General features: G+C 42.9%; 1 protein-coding gene across 3 annotated transcripts in view; it reads left to right on the top strand.

The window, feature by feature from the left end:
- The window catches only part of TMTC4 (transmembrane O-mannosyltransferase targeting cadherins 4), a 70,263-nt gene extending 46,568 nt beyond the window's left edge, over positions 1 to 23,695 (top strand). For all 3 annotated transcript variants that reach the window (XM_024230983.3, XM_024230984.3, XM_054529191.2), the window contains 7 exons: positions 2,189 to 2,268; positions 2,447 to 2,554; positions 2,663 to 2,804; positions 13,024 to 13,138; positions 14,919 to 15,031; positions 21,200 to 21,269; positions 22,490 to 23,695. In XM_024230983.3, the coding sequence (XP_024086751.2) occupies positions 2,189 to 2,268; positions 2,447 to 2,554; positions 2,663 to 2,804; positions 13,024 to 13,138; positions 14,919 to 15,031; positions 21,200 to 21,269; positions 22,490 to 22,638 (777 nt within the window). In that variant the 3' untranslated portion in view covers positions 22,639 to 23,695. The remainder of the gene's footprint in view (positions 1 to 2,188; positions 2,269 to 2,446; positions 2,555 to 2,662; positions 2,805 to 13,023; positions 13,139 to 14,918; positions 15,032 to 21,199; positions 21,270 to 22,489) is intronic.
- Positions 23,696 to 24,244: the final 549 nt, after the last annotated feature.

Below are 24,244 nucleotides of genomic sequence, written 5' to 3'. Positions count from 1 at the left end.
AAGGAAATTCTGACACATGTGACACAAATGGACAAATCCTGTACAATTCCACTTACACGAGGTATGTGGGCGTCAGATGCATAGAGACGGAAAATGAATGATGCTTTGCCAGGGTCCGGTGGAGGTGAGAATGTGAGAATGGGTACAGAGTTTCAGATTTGCAAAATGAAAAGAACGCTGGAGATGGATGGTGACCATGGACTTCCACATCACCCTCTGCTGTCCCCCTGAACAAGCGTGATCACCCATCACATCTCTTGAAAGTCATCACACCCATTCTGTCCTGAATGTGGGGAACCTACCATTTGTTCTTGACGCTCTTCCCTCTCTCCTATCAGCTGGCCACCAATTCCTATGCTTTTTGCTTCCTCACTGTTCTTCAAACCCCTCCGCAGATTCACCACTGCCAGCAGAGAGTCTGCTGACCTCCCTCCTAGGACTGCAGCCACAGCCTCCCTGGAGCCCCTGACATCTGTTTCTCCCCCACTCACATCTCTTTCCCACCACGGGATTTGTTTCATATGAACGTAAACATGGTGATGATCTCTGCCACCCTGCCGCCCCTGGCTTCCTGCGATGGGTTGAATTGTGCCTCCCAAAAGCTACGCTCAAATCGTAACCCCTGGGACCTGGGAGTATAATGTATAACCTTTTTTGGGAATAGGGTTGTTGCAGATGTAATTAAGATGTCAGTTAAGATGAGGTCATACAGGAGGATGGTGGGCCCTTAATCCAGTGTGACCGGTGTCCTTTTAAGACAGAAGAGACAGGGAGACAGACAAGAGGTGAGACGATCGTGAAGACAGGGGCAGAGGTGGGAGCAAGGCATCTGCAAGCTGGAGATTATGGGCCAGCACTGTGAGACAGGAGAGAGGCAGGGAGCAGTCTCTTCCCTCAGCCTGCCCACACCGTGATCTCAGCCTCCAGGACTGTGAGAGAAGTGTGTTGTGTTAAGCCCCTCAGTTTGTGGTGCTTTATTGCTGCAACCCTGGGGCACTCACACACTTACAGACCCTGCCCCGTGCCAGCCTCGTGGCTCTGAGGACAACGACTGATCCTAGCTTGCCCTTGCTTAGGGTTCCCTGCGAGCGCAGCTGCTCCTCCTGGGCTCTCCAACCTGCATCCCGGCTCTCCAACCTGCATCCCTGCTCTCTGTGCTCCGGCCACACTGAGGCCCTTGCTCAGACCCTGTGAGAATAATACCAGAGACAGGGTGGCAGACACTCACTTCTCACAGTGCCAGAAGCTGGAAAGCCCACCATGAAGGTGCAGGCAGGTTGGTTGTGTGGTGAGGGCCTGCCTCCTTCTTCACAGACGGTCGTCTTCTCACTGTGTCCTCACGTGGCAGAAAGGGGCATGGGAGCTCTCCAGGGCCTCTTTGATGAAGGCACTGATCCATTCTTGGGCCTCCACCCTCATGACCCAATCACTTCCCAGAGGCCCTACTTCCCAATACCATCACATTAGGAGTCAGGATTTCGACATCTGAATTTTGGGAGTCCATAAACATTCTGCTTATTACAGCTACACAGTAAAATGCTTGTGATACTAGCTATAGAAGAAAGGTGCCATCCAAGAAAGGGCCATATTTGCTTAAATGGGTGGACAGAATCATGCTGTCTTCTACTCATGTCCACATGTGACTGGACTTTGTTATCTCAACTCTAGTGGAGTGTGTAGGTGAGGGGAATTTGAGGTTTTGATGATAAAAACAAGCCAGGTGTGGTGGTGTATACCTGTAGTCCCAGCTACTTGAGAGGCTGAGGCAAGAGAATCACTGAATCCCAGGAGTTCAAGGCTGCAGTATGCTATAATGGCACCTGTGAATAGCTACTGCACTCCAGCCTGGGCAACATAGCGAGACGCCATCTCTAAAAATCAAAAGTAAAATTTTAAAAAGCCCAGCTTTGTAGTTTTCTGGTTTTCTCTGGTGAGGTCTTTAGTTATTTCCCTTCTGTGGTGCTTTAGAGATGTACCATGCCTGTACCCCCTTTCTTCTGATCCTCTTACAGGGTTGGAGATTAAAGTACAAGCAACTTCTAACCCCTGTAGGGTTTTAGCGAAAGTTCTGGTGGGTGATTTTTTTCCTCATCCCTTTACTTTTTGTCTTCAGTTAGAAGATATGATGGGGTCCAGGCTCTGAATAAGAAGTCTGTCTGCTGATGGCCCAATTATTCTCTGTCTGCAGGTTCACTACAACATTGGCAAAAACTTGGCTGATAAAGGCAACCAGACAGCCGCCATCAGATACTACCGGGAAGCTGTAAGGTATGGCGAGTATGTCTTACAGAAGAATTATGTACACAGATTGTTTTCACTTTCTAGTATGAAACACCTGTTCCTTTAAAGACCCCAACTTTACAATATCTTTGTCGATTCCTGAGAGTTTAGTAAAAACTTACTACTGAGCATTTAATGGTCAGCTTGGTTTTTTCTCAACTTCCAGATTAAATCCCAAGTATGTTCATGCCATGAATAATCTTGGGAATATCTTAAAAGAAAGGAATGAGCTACAGGAAGCTGAGGAGCTGCTGTCTTTGGCTGTTCAAATACAGTAAGCATTGTTTTTATAATTAGGCTAGTGACAAAGAAAGGAGCTCCTGCATTCCGGCATCTAAGCCTTTCATCTTCTTGTTTATCTTTGTTAAAACTGTTCCTCTAGGCCAGACTTTGCTGCTGCGTGGATGAATCTAGGCATAGTGCAGAACAGCCTGAAACGGTTTGAAGCGGCAGAGCAAAGTTACCGGACGGCAATTAAACACAGAAGGAAATACCCAGATTGTTACTACAACCTTGGGCGTCTGGTAAGCTCGGGGTGCCCTGTGCCTGTGGAAGGAAAGATGGGTTATTTTTCTTATTTATAATAAAATGACATAGTGACACCCACCTAGCCCATACATTTTATAAAGTTCTTTCACATGTTTCTATCTCATTTGAAGGTAGCTATTTGATTTCCTTTTGAGTAATTTTTTAAAACTCTCATTAGAGAGCAGTACAGTGTGAATCAGTCAAGTTTAAGAGGTCACCCACGCAAAAGGTTAAACCAAGGAATAAATTAACATGTTAAAATCCTGTCCACCCTGTAAAACAGTGCTCCAACGGGTAACTTCCTGATAAACATCAGTTTCTCTGTTTTTAAAACAAGAATTGAATAAGAACAGAGATTAAAGAAACAAATCCATAGTATGATTTCTGAGCTCCCTTGTTCTCCTTCTTCAAGGGAGCAGAGCTCTTCATCTGCAGGGAGCATTTCCCCCAAAAAAGGCAGCTTTGGTGGGCACGGGATTTATTTGAAAGGGCTTTGACATTATTTGATGGAAATAGAAAATAATGTGTTCTGTAGTAGCTTTATATTGTTGGTTATTGACAGGATGTTTGTGAAGATCTGATTGCTCTTGATTTTCTTGACAAAAATAAAATGAGACACACACATAGCAAAATTCTTTAAACATGAATGGTTGTATTCTCCCTATAATCAACCATTTAATTTGGTTTCAAGAAAACAAATACATATGTTCCTAATATATTTAGATGTATTCAATAAACATTGTTAATTAAAAAAATTTTTGTTCATTCTAACCAAACTGGAATACATCCATAGTGATGTGAGTTTAACAGAAGTTTATATGTAGATTTCCAGATTTTATCCAGCTTAGCCTTACAGGTAGGAAAGCATCCTCATGTTCTAAAGAGATGCCTGCTTACCCTCGTTTTAAAGGCCTGAAGCTTCTTGGTTTTGTTTTTTGTTTGTTTGTTTTGTTTTGTTTTGTTTTTGGAGACAGAGTTTCGCTTTAAAGAGTTCTTACGTTGTCAAAACTGGTAGTTCCCGTAGCTGCTTGTCGCAGGCGTGATTGCTTTCAAGGTTACTTCATGGAGCTGGAGCGCTTGGCTGCGCAGGCCCTGAGGGCTGGCGGTCCCAATGGCGTGGCCACGGTGCGTGCCATGGCTTCTGGAGGTGGTGTTTCTTTCTTTTTTTATTTTTTATTTTATTTTTATTTTTGAGACAGAGTCTCACTCTGTCACCCAGGCTGGAGTGCAGTGGCGGGATCTCGGCTCAGCAGGATCTCGGCTCACTGCAAGCTCCGCCCCCCGGGTTCACGCCATTCTCCTGCCTCAGCCTCCCGAGTAGCTGGAACTACAGGCGCCTGCCACTACGCCCGGCTAATGTTTTGTATTTCTGGTAGAGACTGGGTTTCACCATGTTAGCCAGGATGGTCTAGATCTCCTGACCTTGTGATCCGCCCGCCTCGGCCTCCCAAAGTGCTGGGGTTACAGGCGTGAGCCACCACCCCCAGCCTGGAGGTGGTGTTACTACTGATAACAAGTAGATGACTGGCCTAGAGATGGAGGTCATGATGACTGCAAGGAAGAGACTGGACCCATACAATGTACTACCCCCAAAGACAGCTTTAGCACCAAGGAAGACCCTAATTTAGTCCCTTCCATCACCAACAAGAGAATAGTGGGTGCATCTGTGAAGAGGAAAACAGTGCTGCCATCTGGTTTTGGCTGCACAAAGGCAAGACCCAGCAATGCCCCAGCTGTGGAACCCATTACAAGCTGGTGCCCATCAGCTGGTGCATCGAGCACCTGCACCAAGTTACTCAAAATGTGCTATAAAGTTTCATCTTTCCGATAAAGACCAGCCGTTGCATTGGCTCCTTCTCCCTCTGCAAAAAAAAAAAAAAAAAACAGAACACCCAACTAGTAGTTTCCAAAACTGATATGCATCCAGACGGTCCCACCCCATCTCACATTTAGGGAGTCAGGGGCTCTATAGAGAATCTGTTTTAAAATAACAATAATAAACTGGGCACAGTGGCTTACACCTGTAATCCTGGCACTTTGGGAGGCCAAGGCAGGCGGATCACTTGAGGTCAGGAGTTCAAGACCAGCCTGGCCAACATGGCGAAACCACGTCTCTACTAAAAATACAAAAAATAGCCAGACATGGTGTTGCGTGCCTGTAATCCCAGCTACTTGGGAGGCTGAGGCAGGAGAATCACTTGAACCTGGGAAGCAGAGGTTGCAGTGAGCTGAGATTGCGACACTGTACTCCAGCCTGGGCAACAGAGCGAGATTCTGCCTCAAAAAAATTAAGTAAGTAAAATAACAATAATGAATCACCCAGGTGATTCCAGTACCCTGTCATTGGCCCTGCACCTAGGAAGCAGCTCTGTCTGAATTTGGATGACAGGGTAATCACGTCAGAGCAGAAGCCATGGTTTGTGGGGAACGATCCTAGAAAACACTGACTGCTTTACATTTATTGGAAAACCAGGCTTTGGTTTTTACCATAAACTGTCTTTGTTTCTGGAGTGGGTAGCCATGATTTTGTGAGTTGTGGAGATAGAATCTTATGAATGAGAAAACAAGATAGCAGGAACGTCTGGCTAACTGATGGTAAAATGTGACCTTCCCCCTCTGCAGAAGTCCCTTTACGTGGATGAGTAATGCTTGTGTTAGAAATATTAAAGTGAAGTGGTTGCATGTATTAGTCCATTTTCATAATGCTGATAAAGATATACCCAACACTGGGTGATTTATAAAGAAAAAGAGGTTTAATGGACTCACAGTTCCATGTGGCTAGGGAGGCCTCACAATCAGGGTGGAAGGTGAAAGGTACATCTTACGTGGCAGCAGACAAGAGAGAATAAGAGCCAAGCAAAAGAGGTTTCCCCTTATAAAACCATCAGATCTCATGAGACTTAGTCACTACCACGAGAACAGTATGGAGGAAACCACCCCCATGATTCAGTTATTTTTCACCAGGTCCCTCCCACAACACATGGGAATGATGGGAGCTACAATTCAAGATGAGATTTGGGTGGGGACACAGCCAAACCATATCATTGCATTTTTATTACTCAAAAATGCAAAACATGTTTCAGTTATGATATGCCACAGGAAGATACCACCTCTATGTGCTGACTCCAGTGTGGAAAGGAGGAATTATTTCTTCCTGGGCACAGAGGCAAGGGTGGCAGGAATGTGGCTGAACCCATGAAATGGCATGATGCTTGAACAAGGAAGATTAATGGCAAGATATTCCTTTGTCTCACATTAACTTTCTCCAGAACCACTGACCTTGCGTGCATTTTTGTTCTTTTACATTTTAAAATTCTGTGCTTTATGACCTAGTTACCTGCTTTGATGTTGAAACCACTTTCTCTGTGAGACCTGAAGATTCCAGGAGAGCTGAAATTATTATAATGATTGGCTGTTCCCAGGGGGAAAGGGAGGCTGTGAAACCTTAACATAATGTTACAAGTGGTAACTTCAAAATTCAATCACATACAAAGCAGGGGCGATCCTCACAAAGTTACTGAAGTGAGAATAGGGGTGGGGCGGAGGATGGGAGCACATGAGGTCTTACCTGAATTCATGCATTTGGGTGGTTATGAATATATGGGTGTAGGGATTACCATTTCTGTTCACTGTATCTGTTAAACTAGTACTCAGTGACCAAATATGAGACTTCGTATTCATAAGAATTCTTCTTTCGGTCAGGCGCGGTGGCAAACGCCTGTAATCCCAGCAATTTGGAAGGCTGAGGTGGGTGGATCACAAGGTCAGGAGATTGAGACCATCCTGGCTAACACGGTGAAACCCCATCTCTACTAAAAATACAAAAAATTGGCCAGGTATGGTGGCAGGCGCCTGTAGTCCCAGCTACTCAGGAGGCTGAGGCAGGAGAATGGCGTGAACCTGGGAGGCGGAGCTTGCAGTGAGCCGAGATGGCGCCACTGCACTCCAGCCTGGGCAACAGAGCAAGACTCCGTCTCAAAAAAAAAAAAAAAAATTATTCTTTCATCCCTTTTTTTCCTTTTCTGGAGATTGCTCTTCTGTTGCTTTATTGCTCACAAAGTGAGTGGGTCTGCCCACAGCCTCCCAGGTTATCCTCTAAGCTCTACAGCTTAGTCTTCTCCCCTCTCCTAGTAGCTGCCCATCACTGCAGTTCCTTGGGATTTGGAAAATAGAGGATTTATAATAAATGCTCCTTCTGTAAGAGTGATGTCCAAAGGGAGGAACGTAGAATATAAAGTACCAGCTTTTATCATGTGCTGTAGTCCTTGGGATTCATTACACTTTCACTTGGAAGATCATCTGTAGCATTGAACAGATTGAGACCTTGTACTGCTTTTTGTTTATATTGTTTACTAATTACGCTACCGTGAAATGGTCTTCCTGTATTCCTTTCCGCCAACTGTTCCTGCTTATTTAAGGCTTTTGCTCTCCCTTGTGGTTTAATTATCCAGCTTTTTCCTGTTTGACAGCTTAAAAGCATTAAGAGCTTAATCTTTAACAACTCAACCAACCCATTTATATATTGGCAAATAAGAACTTAATTGCTTAAGAGAGTTTTGTTTGTTTGTTTGTTTGTTTTAAGAAATCACTCTCTAGTAACAGGAGACAGAGATTTGTTTTGATTTCTAGACGCCAATATGGAGAGAATATAAGGCAATTCTCTTGTGGAATAGGAAATCAGGAAGAGCGCAATTACTGGGACATATTACTAATCTTAGAAAGTTATATTCTAAGTAATAATGGCTAGAGGGATTGCCGAAGACAATGCATGATGGAAGGACTGGATGTGTCCAGGAAATCAGAAACCATTCTAAGTGTTTTAGATAGAGAAGACTTAATATAAGGAATTGGTTAGACTGTCATTGGAAGGCTGGATGAGCAAAAATGGGATGGTAACATGAACTCAGAGGTTAAAGGGAATCCTATAGGTTTTGGGGGAACAGACAGGAGGAAGTGGCACTACCAGAATTTAAAAACTCACAAGAGGTTATAATCTCTGGAGCTACCACAGCCTCAAGAGCGGTAATCATGGGAGATGGACCACTGCTTCCACCCTGGGACGCCACCCTGGGACGGTGGAGGAGGGGACATAGTCACTTCAGAGACACTGCCAGGGGAAGGAAGGAGAGAGTGAGAGTGAGAGGAAAGGACTGCTCCCCTCTGCCCACCATCCAGTGCCTGTTGACAGAACGGAACAAAAGGGTGAAGAAGCCTGGGAAATGTAGTTGCAGACTCCCAGCCCCTGCTTCTCAGAGCAGAGTACAGAAGGGTGAGCGTAGGACTGCTGGGTGACTAATGTTACCCATCTGCTTCCTGGATGAGCAGTTCTGGTTAAATCACCACTTTTTCTGCTTCCCTGAAAGTTTGTTCCCTTCGTGTAGATGCTATAAGGTGAGTAGAATTTGAGACAAAATGAAACTGAATTTTATCTGATTCAGTTTATCTGATTTTATCTGATTCAGTCTAGTCTTCGATAAATAGTAATAATAATTGTAGTAGTAACAGTAAAGTAGTAAAGAATTTTGTCATGTTGGATAAAGGAAGTTATGTTGGTTGTTCTGGGTTGTTCTGGGTGTGTTCAAATGTCACCATGGATTTTGTCCATGTGACTCAAATGCATATCACTTGGTGGAGTGAATTGATCTGAGGAATCACTGGAACATCCAATAGAGATAATTAAGTGTTAGAATAATTAAGCATCCCATTATTTTAATTTTCTGAACTTTTCCTATCATTTCCTCATTAAAGGGTAAAAATATTGTAACTTGAGTTTCTGAGTCTCATGAGAAATTCCCACAACATCTTTAGCAAATGGATGTTCATAAATGTTTCCATAATTCATTAAAGCTTTCTTTTTCTTGCATAATATGCTATCTGTTTGCTGTGTAGCATAGGACAAGTCAAAATGTTTTTGTTGTCTAAAGAAAAGACAGACTTGCCAGTAAGTAAGGAAACAGCCTTAAACTCTGATAAATTGTGATCATTTGTACTTTTTGCAGAGTTAAAGGGATCAAGTACACTCAAATAAAATGTGCATTTGAACTGAGATAAGAGGGCAACAGGGTCACCTGCTAAAAAAATCCATCACTCTCTCTCTGTCTGTGTGTGTGTGTGTGCTTTTATTAACTTTGCAAATTGAGAGCTAGCCATTTTATATTCTGTTACCAATGTTAACTTTCCGTCTCAAAAGAAGCAACAAAAATCTGGAAGCATTCCCCTTGAGAAATGGAACCGGGCAAGGATGCCCACTCTCACCACTCTTATTCAACGTGGTACTGGAAGTCCTAGCCAGAGCAATCGGGCAAGAAAAATAAATAAAAGGCATGTAAATAGGAAAAGAAGAAGTCAAGCTATCTCTCTTCATGGACGGTGTGATTCTACACCTAGAAAACCCTGCAGACTTTACCAGAAGGCTCCTGGAACTCATAAACAACTTCAGTAAAGTTTCAGGATACAAAGTCAGTGTACAAAAGTAAGAAACATGTCTGTATTCCAATAACATTCAAGCTGAGAGCCAAATCAAGAATGCAGTCCCATTTACAAGAGCCATAAAAAGGATAAAATACCTGGGAATTCAGCTAATCAAGGAGGTGAAGGATCTCTGCAAGGAGAACTACAAAACACTGCTGAAAGAAATCAGAGGTGACACAAACGAGTGGAAAAACATTTCCTGACCATGGATTGGAAGAATCAATATTGTTAAAATAGCCATACTGCCCAAAGCAATCTACAGATTCAACACTTTTCCTATCAAACTGCCAATGTCATTTTTCACAGAATTAGAAAAAGCTATTCTTAACTTCATATTGAACTAAAAAAGAACCTGAATAGCCAAAGCAATCCTAAGCATAAAGAACAAAGCCAGAGGCATCACATTACCTGACTTCAAACTATACTATAAGGCTACAGTAACCAAAACAGTATGGTACTGGTGCAAAAACAGAAACACAGATGAGTGGAACAGAATAGAGAACCCAGAAATAAAGCCACACACCTGCAGCCATGTGGTCTTCAACCAATTTAACAAAATTTTTTTTTTAAAGCAATGGGGAAAGGGCTCCCTAGGCAATAAATCATGCTGGGATAGCTGGCTAGCCATACACAAAAGAGTGAAACTGGACCCCTACCTTTCACAAAACACAAAAATTAACTTAAGATAGATTACAAATTTAAATGCAAGACCTCAAACTACAAGAATCCTAGAAGAGGCTGAGCTCAGTGGCTCACACCTGTATTCCCAGCACTTTGGGAGCCAAGGCAGGCAAATGGCTTGAGCCCAGGAGTTTGAAACCAGCCTGGGCAACATGGCAAAACTTCATCTCTACAAAAAATCCAAAAAAATTAGCTGGGCATGGTGGTATGTGCCTGTAGTCCCAGCTACCTGGGAGACCAAGGTGGGAGGATCGCTTGATCCCAGGAGGTCAAGGCTGTAGTGAGCCACTGGTCACACATCACACCACTGCGCTCCCGCCTGGACGACAGAGTAAGACCCTGTCTTTAAAAAAAAAAAAAAAAGAATCCTAGAAGAAAACCTAGGAAACACTATTCTAGACATCAGCCCTGGGAAAGAATTGATGACAAAGTCCTCAAAAGCAATTGCAACAAAAACAAAAATTGGCAAGTGGGACCTAATTAAACTAAAGGGTTTCTGCACAGCAGTAGAAACTATCAAGAGAGTAAACAGACGACCTACAGAATGGGAGAAAATATTCATAAACTATGCATCCAACAAAGGTCTAATATTGAGAGCTATAAGTAACAAATCAACAAGCAAAAAAACAGCCCCATTAAAAAGTAGGCAAAAGGCATGACCAGACACTTCTCAAAAGAAGACATACAAGCAGCTAACAAAGATATGAGAAAATGTTCATCATCACTAATCATTAGAGAAATGCAAAGCAAAACCACAATTGAGATACCATCTCACACCAGTCAGAGTGGCTATTATCAAAAAGTGAAAAAACAACAGTCACTGGCAAGGCTGTGGGAGAAAAAGGAATGCTTAGACACTGTATATAAATTAGTTCATCCACTGTGAAAAGCAGTTTAGAGAGATTTCTCAAAGAACTTAGAACTGCCATTTGACCCAGCAATCTCATGACTGGTTATATACCCAAAAGAAATCATTCCACCAAAAAGACACATGCGGCCGGGCACAGTGGCTCACACCTGTAATCCCAGCACTTTGGGAGCCCGAGGCAGGTGGATCATGAGGTCAGGAGTTCAAGACCAGCCTGGCCAAGATGGTGAAAGCCCATCTCTACTAAAAATAAAAAAATTAGCCAGGCATGGTGGCAGGCGCCTGTAATCCCAGCTACTTGGGAGGCTGAGGCAGAGAATTGCTTGAACCTGGGAGGTGGAGGTTGCAGTGAGCCGAGATCATGCCACTGCACTCCAGCCTGGGTGACAGAGCAAGACTGCGTCTCAAAAAAAAACCCAAAAACATGCATTCATATGTTCATCGAGCACTATTCACAATAGCAAAGACATGGAATCAACCTAGGTGCCCATCCGCTGTAGACTGGAAAAAGAAAATGTGGTACATATACCCATGGAATACCACACAACCATACGAAAAAAAAAATCATGTCCTTTGCAGCAACATGGGTGCCACTGGAGGCCACTATCCTAAGGAAATAAATCCAGGAACAGAAAACCAAATGCCGCATATTCTCATAAGTGAGCGCTAATACATAAAGATGGCAACCATAGACACTTGAGACTACTAGACTGGGGAGGCGGGGAGGCAGGGAGGCAAACAAGGGTTGAAACACTAACTATTGGGTACTATGCTCACTACCTGGATGACAGGATCATTCATATCACAAACCTCAGCATCACACAATTTACCCATGTAACAAACCTGCACATGTACATTCTGAATCTAAAATAAAAGTTGAAGGCCAAGTGTGGTGGCCCACACCTGTAATCCCAGCACTGTAGGAGGCCAAGGTGGGCGGATCAGTTGAGGCCAGGAATTTGAGACCAGCCTGGGCAACATCGTGAAACCCCATCTCTACTGAAAATACAAAAATCAGCCAGGCGTGGTGACACACGTCTGTGATCCCAGCTGCTCAGGAGGCTGAGGCACGAGAATTGTTTGAACTTGGGAGGCAGACGTTGCAGTGAGCAGAGGTTGCAGTGAGCCAAGATCATGCCACTGCACTCCAGCCTGGGCAACAGAGCGAGACTGTTTCTAAATACATACATACGCCTGGCGCGGTGGCTCCCGCCTGTAATCCCAGCACTTTGGGAGGCTGAGGCAGGCAGATCACAAGGTCAGGAGTTCAAGACCAGTCTGGCCAATATAGTGAAACCCCGTCCCTACTCAAAATAGAAAAAATTTGCCGGGCGTGGTGGTGGGCACCTGTAATCCCAGCTACTCAGAAGGCTGAGGCAGGAGAATCACATGTACCTGGGAGGTGGAGGTTGCAGTGAGCCGAGATCGTGCCATCACTCCAGCCCGGGCAACAGTGCGAGACTCTTATCTCAAAAATAAAAATAATAATAATAATAAAAGTTGAAATTGCAAAAAATAAGAAAGCAACAGGTATTTTTCTCCTTCCTAAATGAAGCAAACAAACTTGAAATTGCCAAGAGGTTTTACCTTACCATAGGAGACTTTTCCAGGGAGTTTACAAAGTATGTCTGATATGCTCCTGTTTTTATATTTACTTTAGACACAGGCAGGTAGAGGCCCCGAGACCACCCTTCACAAGGTGAATTGGACACATAGCTTTTGATCATGAGAAATACTTTGTTTACTATTCTAAGTAATACTTTATCAACAATGAACTTATAAAGTCTTTAGTGAAAAAGACTAATGATGAGGCTTTCTTCAGTATTTCAGCAGTCTGAAATATGATTTGATTCCTAAAATCACTAAATAACAGGAAATAGGACATTACAGGTTCGGACCTTGTTCTTATTCCTGCTTTACCATTTCTAGTCTATAACTTCGGGCAAGTTCATTTCCTCGTGCCTTAGTTACTTCCTCTGTAAAATGGGGATAACAATAGTATTTACTTCATTGGTATTGTTTTGAGGATTAAATGAGTTGATATGAAAAACTACAAGCTCCATAATTAAAGTTAGGTTTTGGTTTTTTATTGTTGTTTGTTGGGCTTTTTCTTTCTTTCTCTTTTTTTAATAATGCCTTGGAAAGAGGAAGCAGGAAACTTGGAATACTGATTTTTTGGTGGGTTTTATTTTCAGTATGCAGATCTCAATCGCCACGTGGATGCCTTGAATGCGTGGAGAAATGCCACCGTGCTGAAACCAGAGCACAGCCTGGCCTGGAACAACATGATTATACTCCTTGACAATACAGGTACAGAAAGGTGGATGGAACAAATCACAGAAATGGCTCCACAGTAAAGTGCCACCAAAGATTTAGGAAATAGAGATTATTGTGCTTTTTTCCTACTGAGTTTAAAAAAAAATTAATATGAAGTTAATTATTTTCTATTACAAAAATGTCTATTCTTCTAGAAAATGGAATTTCTAGGCCGGGCGCGGTTGCTCACACCTGTAATCCCAGCGCTTTGGGAGGCCGAGGTGGGCAGATCATCTGAGGTCGGGAGTTCAAGACCAGCCTGACCAACATGGAGAAACCCTGTCTCTACTAAAAATACAAAATTAGCCGGGTGTGGTGGCACATGCCTGTAATCCCAGCTACTCAGGAGGCTGAGGCAGGAGAATCGCTTGAACCCAGGAGGTGGAGGTTGCAGTGAGCCAAGATCGCGCCATTGCACTCCAGCCTGGGCAACAAGAGCGAAACTCCGTCTGAAAAAAAAAAAAAAAAAAAAAAAAGAGAGGGAGGGAGGGAAGGGAGGAGGGAGGGAGGGAGGGAAAGAAGGAAAGAAGGAAGGAAGGAAGGAATTTCTTTAGACATACTGGAATGTGAACATCTGGGAAAATCACACTTCACCTAGAACTGGTGTTGAGTAATGGGGGAGAGGTGTGACAGTATCTTGTTTCTTCTGAAGCCTGTTATCCACCATTGGCCATCCTCTAGGGTGTTGGGAGCACTCAGAAGTGAGCAAGAATGGCCTTGGGGCTAATAACATGGATAGTGCTAGGTCCATGCCCCAAGTTCAGGGACTTCACTCAAAGGAGTCCCCTCAGTCTACACTTAGAGCCATGGATTCTTACTTTTTATATGATGCTAATCGACTTGAAGATCTGGTTTCCTATCCCTGAGCAGACCAGATTGAATCAATTAGGAGTTACTCTGCCTCCTTCACTTTAAAAATCCAAACGTCTTTTAAGAAATGATGGTGTTAGGCACAGAAAGGCAAATATCACATGCTCTCTCGCTCATGGGGGATCTGAAAAAATGGACCTCGTGGAGCTAGAGAGCAGAACAGTAGTTACTAGGGGCTGGTAAGGGGGCGGGGATAAACATAGGTTGGTTAATGGGTACAAACACAGAGAGAAGGAGTCAGTTCTAGTGTTCTGTTGCACAGTAGGGTGACTGTAGTTAACACTTTATGATATATTTCACAGAACTAGAAGATTTGAAATGTTCCTAACATAAAGAAATGATCAATATTTGAGGTGATGGTTGTCTTAAATACCCTAATTTGATCACTACACATTGTATGCATGTATCAAAATATCACATGCACCCCATCAATATGTACAGTTATGTGTCAGTAAAAATATGTTAATGATGGTGTTAATTTGATCATGGTGTAGAGCAGAGATATATGCTTGTTTCTAGGAAAATAAAGAATGTATACTTCAATGTGATAAATTCTCAGTGATGAAAGTGTTACTGTCATCCTCTTATTTTGCAGATTTGTTTGGGTATAACGTATCTGGGGAAAAATTAAAACTAGGTTTTAGATGGTTTTACAGAAGTTAATCAAAAGCTGTTTATGTGTTATGTCAGAAATGTGCTGAATTGCAGTGGCTTTGCCACTGATAACGTCGTGTATGTGTGTGTGTGTGTGTGTGTGTGTATTACATGATCTACACAGATTTTCTTAAGTAGTTTATTCATAGTTGTCATGTGCTGTGCACATAAACCCTGTTAGTTTTAGAGAGAAGCTAAAATGCGAGTACAACATTAACATGTCTTTTATTTTTCCATTTTTCACTCCCAGGTAATTTAGCCCAAGCTGAAGCAGTTGGAAGAGAGGCGCTGGAATTAATACCTAATGATCACTCTCTCATGTTCTCGTTGGCAAACGTGCTGGGGAAATCCCAGAAATACAAGGTGCGTAAACCGCAGGCTGTGAGTTCTTGTAGTTAATGCCAGCATCTGACAGAAGACGTAAATGTTACTTCTGCCCAGTTAAATTAGGAATCAGGCCAAAACAGTGGCAGTGGTGCAGCAATGTGGCTTGGCCAGTTTGTTTCCTGGAAAAGTTGCTTCAAAGACAGCGGTGGGGGGCCAAACCCAGTGTCCTTTCTCATCAGAATTAACCACCGTTGTTCACACGTGGAGAGAGGAAGAGAAGCCCAAGGAAGGGATGGGAGCAGGCAGGGAGTTGTGGAATGGTTGGCCTCAGAGGCCGGGCAGGCTGGTGCAGGAGGAGGACTCGGAACAGCCACAGTGCATCCCCGGAGGTACCCCTGCCCTGGCCCCGCCCTGGCACAACAGGGTTTGACTCTGTCACTTGCACATGGGCCGGAGCGCTAGGTTTTATCTGCAGGTTCCATCTTCTGCACAAAAGAATAACCAGCCCATGGAGGATGCATGACTGGTTCTTGCTGCTTCCAGGTTTTTCTTTATCTGAGTTATGTAGGCCACCAGCAAGGCCCAGAGTTTTCTGACCAACAAAAACCACAAGATACCAAATCTTTGCTCCAGTTGGCAGCCAGGGTGGAGCAGGAATAGGCTATGCATAACTCCCTGTGTGTTGAAGGGGACTGGTTGTAAACTTTAATTTTGTCTATCAGAATCACTGAGGGAGCTTGTTAAAGCAGAGATGCCCAGATTCTCCCCAGAAGGGATTGGCTTCATGGGTTAGGTCAGGTCAGGGAATATGCATTTTTTTGTTGTTTTTTTTTTGGGTTTTTTTTGGTTTTTTTTGAGACAGAGTCTCGCCCTTTCGCCCAGGCTGGAGTGCAGTGGCGCCATCTCGGCTCACTGCAAGCTCCGCCTCCCGGGTTCACGCCATTCTCCTGCCTCAGCCTCCCGAGTAGCTGGGACTATAGGCGCCCGCCACCATGCCCGGCAAATGTTTTGTATTTTTAGTAGAGACGGGGTTTCACCGTGTTAGCCAGGATGGTCTTGATCTCTGACCTTGTGATCCACCCACCTTGGCCTCCCAAAGTGCTGAGATTACAGGCGTGAGCCACCGCGCCCAGCTGGAATATGCATTTTTAGCTGGCATCCTGGGTGTTAAACACAGATATCACAGAAGCAGTGCCTTAGTCGTTTCTTAAGAGAAATACCTTTATTTCAGAATCAGGGGCTATATCTTATTTCAATCACTCAGCCTATGTATAAGACCTAAAGGCAGCAACTAGCTAATATCTGTCCAGTGTTATTCACTTCTCTTTTTCTGTTTATTACATGTCATTATCAGTATAATTTTCAATAACAATGGTAAGATAATTTCATGCATATCTCTAGTTTTATAATGTTGGGGAGTTGAATAGCTTCACTATACATTTTTTAAATTTCTAGATTTTACTCCAGAAATAGCTTTTTGAAGAGGGTTTAGTTTTATTTTTTGTGACTCTGCTTGTGTAGCAGGGGAAGGAGGTGAGGTTTACAGGTTTCCCTTCTAATGACCTTTCCAGCCATCTGTCCGCCTGGGACAGGTCCCAAGTCTCAGTTCTCCTCCAGTGACCCAGCTACAGCGAGTCTTCTTGAAGACTTGGCTTATATAATCGTTGTATTGATTTTTCTATCATCCCACAGTCTATAAACTGCTGGAATTTCTATTAAGGGGACAGAACCCAGAGTTCGTTTGGCTTCCAGTTCACATTGTTCTTCCTCCCCCACCCCCAAATAAAGTAGAAAATACTCTGTAAAGCAGAATGGAGAAATCAGCTTTCTCTTTCTCTACACATTTTGCATTTTAATTATCAAGGCCAAAGCACTGGGTTCTATCATCCCACAGTCTGTAAACTGCTGGAATTTCTATTAAGGGGACAGAACCCAGAGTTCGTTTGGCTTCCAGTTCACATTGTTCTTCCTCCCCCACCACCCCCAAATAAAGTAGAAAATACTCTGTAAAGCAGAATGGAGAAATCAGCTTCCTCTTTCTCTACACATTTTGCATTTTAATTATCAAGGCCAAAGCGCTGGGCCTAACATAAGGAAACAGAAGGTGAAATCTGAAACACAGAACTCACGATGAGACCTTCAGAAGCTACCAAGTGGGGGGACATGATGTGACTTCCTGCGCCATGGCATCAGCCACCGAGCAAGCATTCCATGTATTTTTTTAGTTAAGGGTTTGAATTTTAAGCAACTGTTTAGGTTTTCCTCTTCTAATGCAAAAATGATACCAGTTGCTAATGGTCAGCTGCATCCCTGGCACTGCTTGTTTCAGGATGTAGTGAAAGGGCCTATTTCCTCGCAGAGCACTGGGCAGGATGTTCCAGAGAAGAGGGGATGTGGTGAGTTGCAGGGCTGGGTGAACAGACCCTCCAGCCCAGCTATCTTGATGGCAGGGCAGGTGTCTGCTGCCTGACAACTCACTTTTTACCCAAGCGCTTGCTGTTTTATTTATCATGCACTTGGTAAATCTCCTCAGAGAGCCTGGAGGCTTCTTGAGGTTGGAGCCGAGCCTTTGGTCCCCGTTTTGTATCTCCATTGCTGTCGGGCAGTTACGAAGCACCCAGTTAAGTAGTTGTAAAATGATCAAATGCATCTCTTATTTGGCCCTGAAACGTTCAGGCTTCCAGAACCTATTTTGAGATGTTGATGTGCAGAGTGAGTGTTCTCGTTATATCTGCATGGCTCTAAGCACCTTTTTATCCTATCTGAGCAGCCCTTCTTAAAACCTAACAGCAGTCACTTAGCCTCTCTGGGCCTCAGTTTGTTCATCTATAAAATGGAGATAATGATCTGCCCAACCTCTTGACAAGGTGACACAAAAAAAATGCACAACAACAGAATCTGCAAGTATCAAATGGCTAATGTGTATATGTATATATATGTGTGTGTGTATATATATATGTTTTAGTGAGCATTCAATCATTCAGTGAATCTCTAGGGATAATTAAAATGTATTAAAATTTATATTACTTCTTGCCATTTAATTTCCAGTTTCAAGCTAATGTGGTAAAGTAAAAATACAAAAGTAATGTTTTTCAGTGCTTAAATCGTTGCTTCCCGTGCTGATTTCTTTTTCTATAGTGCTAATTCCAATGGCCCTGTAGCTTAAGTGCAGGTTGTGTTGATAGAGTCAGTTTCCTAAGCTCCAGACATTTATGTCACACCTTTATGATATTTTTTTTTGCCACATCTAGATATTACCTTATTTACTTGACATTTTTATTTAAATAGATTTTTAACACGAATATATTTAAAGGAGAAACAACGCATCATTACTATAAATGCAGGGTAACTGAAAGTGAAATAATCATACTAAATCCCAGCTAGATACTATTGCTGGCCAAGGCTCTGAGCTCTCTTAGCTTCAAGGAGAGACTGGCCGGTGTGTTAGAGGGTGGGGCCCACACACCACCACCAAGTGCAGACTTCAGCCCCAATGCAATCAGAAGGAAGGAGGGAGAATAGAGAATAACTCTCTTCCTGTGTGATGCACGGTTTCAACTTCACATCAGATCACCCATGTTGTCCTTCCTATTCTAGCGGAGGCACAGTGGCCCCTGTGCCCCAGAGCACTCTTGGGTGGCTGCTGTGGCTGAAATGACCTCCGCCCACCCAGGCTTCCTTGCCTAGACATAGAGACTAGCGCTTGTTCCTGCCTAGAGACATAATTTGCAAGGCTTTCTTAGTCCTACACCTTTGTTAAATACATTTTGTCCAATATGCTTCAGAACATAATACCTTATTTTTCCCCTTTCTGTTGAGAAAAAAAATATCCCCAACTCTAAATGTGAGTTTATTGGTTCATTGGCATTAAATCAGCTCATTGCCTGGGTCTTTAGTCATCCAGACATCTCCACAGAAGATAAATTTATAAACAGTTCACGGCTTTCCTGAATGAGGCCATTAGAAGGCTGATTTAATAGATGAACATTCCATGGGCTTTGAATACTCACAGATGCTGCGTTCTAAAGAGGCCCCTCCAACCCCACTCCCAGGCCCAGGTACAGGCCCGGGGGCCACCCCCATGACTTGGATAGAGCCAGGCCGACCCACCCGCACCTCCTCTCAAACCATCTCTTCCTCCTGATACCCCTTCTTTTGTCCACATGCTGTCATGTTTTTGTTGCCCTGGCTTGGAAATCTTGATTCATTTTTCCTCCCTTGTCGCCCTGGCCCAGTGCTCTCTGCCTGTTATTCCTCATCCCTGTTCCTTCACACCGGCCTCCTCCTCACCCTGCAGAGTTTGGGTCCAGCCCTGCTGAGAGCAGTGGCCCTCTAACAAGGTGTCAGATCTGAGCCCTTCCCTGTCTTCAGCACCACTGTGTCCCCCAAATTGCTGACTCCTCAATGTCCTGAATGATGTTCGTCCTCACAGGCATCTGAGAACTTAGCTGAATGAATAAATGAATTTAGCAACACTAGAAAACTCCTACCTGTTTATCCCTAAGCCATTTCTCTCTAGTTAACACTACTTCATTTACAGGTTGGGAAGCATTTTTAAGTCGATGTGGTTCCCTGGCCTTCCTATATCTCAAGTTTTAGGTTTTAAATGGAAATGTTTGAAAATCATCAGAAACAGCCCAGAGACTCAGAAACCACTACAAAACTACACAACACATTTGACTTCTCTTCTGCAGCCTTCCTGATACAGCCGGAGTCTTGACCCTCTTGGAAGGAGTTTCAGCCCCTGAAACTTGGAATGTAGACACTACACTGACTTTGAACTGACATCCCATATGTTGTCCTGATGTCTTTCTTAAGTCCTTCTTGGATGACATTTCTAAAATATAAATGTTTCTTTGCCAGCTCTGTCCAAAAGGTCATGGTTTTGGAGATGGTCCCCCACATTCTCAGCCAATTTCTCAGGGGTACCACAGGCCATACAGGGCAAAGGAACTGGTGGTCTTGCACATTATAAGATGCACAGTCCCAGATGTGGGAAGCCCACCTGGAAAAAATTCATGTATGACCCAGGTAGAAGGCACAAAAACTATCCCCACACCAACAAAATTGTTTGGTTAAGCTCAGTGTGTGATACCGATTTTTTTTTTTTTTTTTTTTTTAAGACAGAGTCTTGCTGTCTTGCCCAGGCTGGAGTGCAGTGGCACAGTCTGGGCTCACCACAACCTCCACCTCTTGGATTGGAGCAATTCTTCTGCCTCAGCCTCCTGAGTAGGTGGGATTACAGGCACGTACCACCACACCCGGCTAATTTTTGTATTTTTAGTAGAGACAGGTTTTCACCATGTTGGCCAGGCTGGTCTCGAACTCCTGACTTCAAGTGATCTGCCCACCTTGGCTTCCCAAAATGTTGGGATTACAGGCATGAGCCACCATGCCCAGCATGTGATACTGATGAAAGCATGCCTTAAGGAATGTGAAGGTGGATGGAGTGAACAGTGCCCCCAGGGCACATGTCAATAAAAACAGGTTAGGCGTCTTTATTTCTCAGCATTGTGGTAGAAGGGACCAGCCAGCCATCAGTTTTTAGCAGTGATCAGGGTAGGAAGACACTTTGCCGTGCCTCTTAGTGGCCAGGTTGGAAGTGAGTATGACTTGGAAGAAATGCAAGGCTGTACAAGAATCAGTTCACACCCATCGGGGCATTTGGTGATGGTCATGTCCAGTACTGTGACAATGTAGTTGACAGGTGGCCATTCCTTCCTCTTTTCTGCTCATTCTTTCCAGATGGATGGGGCTGCTTCTGGGCTGCCCAGAGTGTTGTAGTTTCTTGGGGGAGAGGAAATGGGCCTCAACTCCTACCCTGAGAGCTCTGGAAATGGCATTGGCATGGGTGTGCTCCACGGCTCAGCCCTCTCCTTTTCCCTGGGCCTCCTGTTGTCATCACACACCCTGACCTGGGCAACTTGCATAACATTGCAGAAGTCCAACCACTGCAGGGAGGCAGGTGGTGGCACTCACGAACATGTTCATCCCCTCTCTGCGGCCATCACTCCCTCCCGCTGCCCCTTGTCAGCCTCTCCTTGGCAGAGCGTGGCCCCGCTGGGCCTTCTGAGTGTTTCTGGACGAATGCAGTGATACAAAAGGAGGAGGTTAAAAGTTTGAAAACCGTAGGTGATAAAACTGGGAACTGCTTTTGCTTCGTGTACAATAAATATCTTCCTTTTTATGTTTCTCATTTTTTAGGAATCTGAAGCTTTATTCCTCAAGGCAATTAAAGCAAATCCAAATGCTGCAAGTTACCATGGTAATTTGGGTAAGAAAAATGTTCAACTTGAATCGTGTTGAAATTCCGTTACTTTAATGAAGTGGGTGCATGTCTATAAAAATTAATGTTGGGAGAGTAGTTTTTTCAAAGCTAGCCTGGCTTTAAAATATGGTTCTTTTATTACATTAAAAAGATAGCAAAGTGATAGCTACACTTACAAATCTTAATTGCATGACCAGAACAGCCCCAAAGTTTGCCCACTCTGTTTATCACCTTCTCATGGTGAAACTCAGATTGTCCTTTGTGTTAAGCTGAGAAGGGTGATATCGGATCAAGAGAATGAGGCTATGGTTGCAAAGAGTTCTCCTAGTAAATTAATCGTAGGTACTTCAGAAGCTTGCCATTGAACTTACCTCCTTGTCCTTCCTTCTTACAGAGTAGACCTTCCCCTTCCAGCCTGGTCTTCTGCTTTATATCCGCTTATGCCTTGGCTAAAATGCATTTATAATCATTTATTCCCTAGAATTCATTTCTTGCATTTGTATGTCTCCATAGTTAAGATGTTTAGAGCATAGCATGTTGATGTTTAGAATGCTCACAGAAATGTTTTTTCACCAAAGCTGTTCTCTACCAACTCTGAAGCTTCTCTTCACAAAAGCCAAAAAGCATCCACAGGTGCTCTTCTACCCATATAGAAAGTTAATTTTACTAACAAAATCACTGTCATGATCAGAGGCTAATCATCCTAATGATTAGGTTTACTGTAACTATCATTTTAGGGTCAGCTCTTGATATTAGAGGCCTTATTTCCAAATGGCCCCGAACAAGCTGTTATTTCCCCAAATGGTGTAAGGAAATATCTATTTAAAATAAACAGCTGAACTTCTGCATAGTCAGGGCTCTAGGCAGTGCCTAGCATCCATCACCCCCACCTCCCATACCCAGCCTTGCTTCCTGGAAATTTCATGGCAGCACTAAGACATTGCATGTACTCTTCTTTTTACTTCTTTATGTAATAATGTTACTATAGGCAGATGTATCTTATCTAGTGCTATGAAGAGCCCTAGGAGTAACTGGCAGTAAATGGATAATCATCAGGGAGTGTGATTACAATAAATAGAGTTTTCAGTACAAACAATATTGTTTCATACAATTGACTTTTGAAAACTGTTTGCATAGGATCTGTAATATTTCTTTGTCCAAGAGGGTAGGAAGACAGCACGTTACTCAGAAGCATTCCCAGTGAAATTTATCTCCTGCTATTTCAGCTGTGCTTTATCATCGCTGGGGACATCTAGACTTGGCCAAGAAACACTATGAAATCTCCTTGCAGCTTGACCCCACGGCATCAGGAACTAAGGAGAATTATGGTCTGCTAAGAAGAAAGCTAGAACTAATGCAAAAGAAAGACGTCTGATCCTTTTTCCTTCCTGTTTTGAGTTTGAGTGTGTGTGTGCATGAGGCATATCATTAATAGTATGTGGTTACATTTAACCATTTAAAAGTCTTAGACATGTTATGTTACTGATTTTTTTCTATGAAAACAAAGACATGCAAAAAGATTATAGCACCAGCAATATACTCTTGAATGCTTGATATGATTTTTCATTGAAATTGTATTTTTTCAGACAACTCAAATGTAATTCTAAAATTCCAAAATTGTCTTTTTTAATTAAACAGAAAAAGATAAAAAATTATCTTGAGCAACTTTTAGTAGAATTGAACTTACATTTGGGATCTGAGCCTTGTCGTGTTTGGACTAGCACTATTAAACTTCAATTATGACCAAGAAAGGATAGACTGACCCCTACAATTTGTAAAAATATTGAATGTGTCTATATATTAGCATTTTTATTTAATGACAAAGCAAATTAAGTTTTTTATCTCTTTTTTTAAAACAATATACTGTGAACTTTGTAAGGAAATATTTATTTGTATTTTTATGTTTTGAATAGGGCAAATAATCGAATGAGGAATGGAAGTTTTAACGTAGTATATCTATATGCTTTTCCCCATAGGAAGAAATTGACTCTTGCAGTTTTTGGATGCTCCGACTTGTGCAATTTCAATACATAGGAGATTATGTAATGTAATATTTTACATAAACGGTTACTATCAATTGAAAGTTCAAGCCATGCTTTAGGCAAGAGCAGGCAGCCTCACATCTTTATTTTTGTTACATCCAAGGTGAAGAGGGCAACACGTCTGTGTAAGTTGCTTTTTAGTGTTTTTAACTGAAAAGCCGTTTTCCATTTTGCTTAATGGAACTACAGACATTATCCAGAAAATGTAAAATTTTCTCTCAATTGGAGCCACATTCGGGGAATTTGTGCTATTTTTAAGAATTGAGTTGTTCCTGCTGTTTTTTATTTGATCCAAACAATGTTTTGTTTTGTTCTTCTCTGTATGCTGTTGACCTAATGATTTATGCAATCTCTGTAATTTCTTATGCAGTAAAATTATTACACAAACTAGCATGAAAATGTCATATTGCCTTCTTAATCGATTATTTTCAAGTAGTGAACTTTGTATCCTCCTTTACCTTAAAATGAAATCAAAGTGACCAAATCATCTTTTACGTGGCTTCTGTTTGACTTAGGGACCATTTCATGGAATTGCACTACAGTGTTTTCCAAGTTCAGAGAACAGAGTGAATAGATCCACACTGAGAGGAATTTGATTCTCTGGACTCACTTTTTGGGGGTAGATCTGTGTAGTGTTTAAGTCAGTAATTGTAACTTCTGGTGTTTGAAGTATATCAAGAAATAAAATGCTGTGTTTAAAATATATATATATATATATATATTTTTTTTTTTTTTTGAGATGGAGTCTTGCTCTGCCTCCCAGGCTGGAGTGCAATGGCACCATCTCAGCTCACTGCAACCTCCGCTTCCCAGGTTCAAGCGATCCTCCTGCCTCAGCCTCCCGAGTAGCTGGGATTACAGGCGTGCACCAACATGCCTGGCTAATTTTTGTATTTTTAGTAGAGATGGGGTTTGACCATGTTGGCCAGGCTGGTCTCG

The sequence above is a fragment of the Pongo abelii genome, chromosome 14 (genome assembly GCF_028885655.2).
Source record: "Pongo abelii isolate AG06213 chromosome 14, NHGRI_mPonAbe1-v2.0_pri, whole genome shotgun sequence".
NCBI classification, from domain to species: Eukaryota; Metazoa; Chordata; class Mammalia; order Primates; family Hominidae; genus Pongo; species Pongo abelii.
The sequence above is the reverse complement of the archived record's forward strand: the minus strand, read 5'-3'. Positions and strand labels throughout refer to the sequence as shown.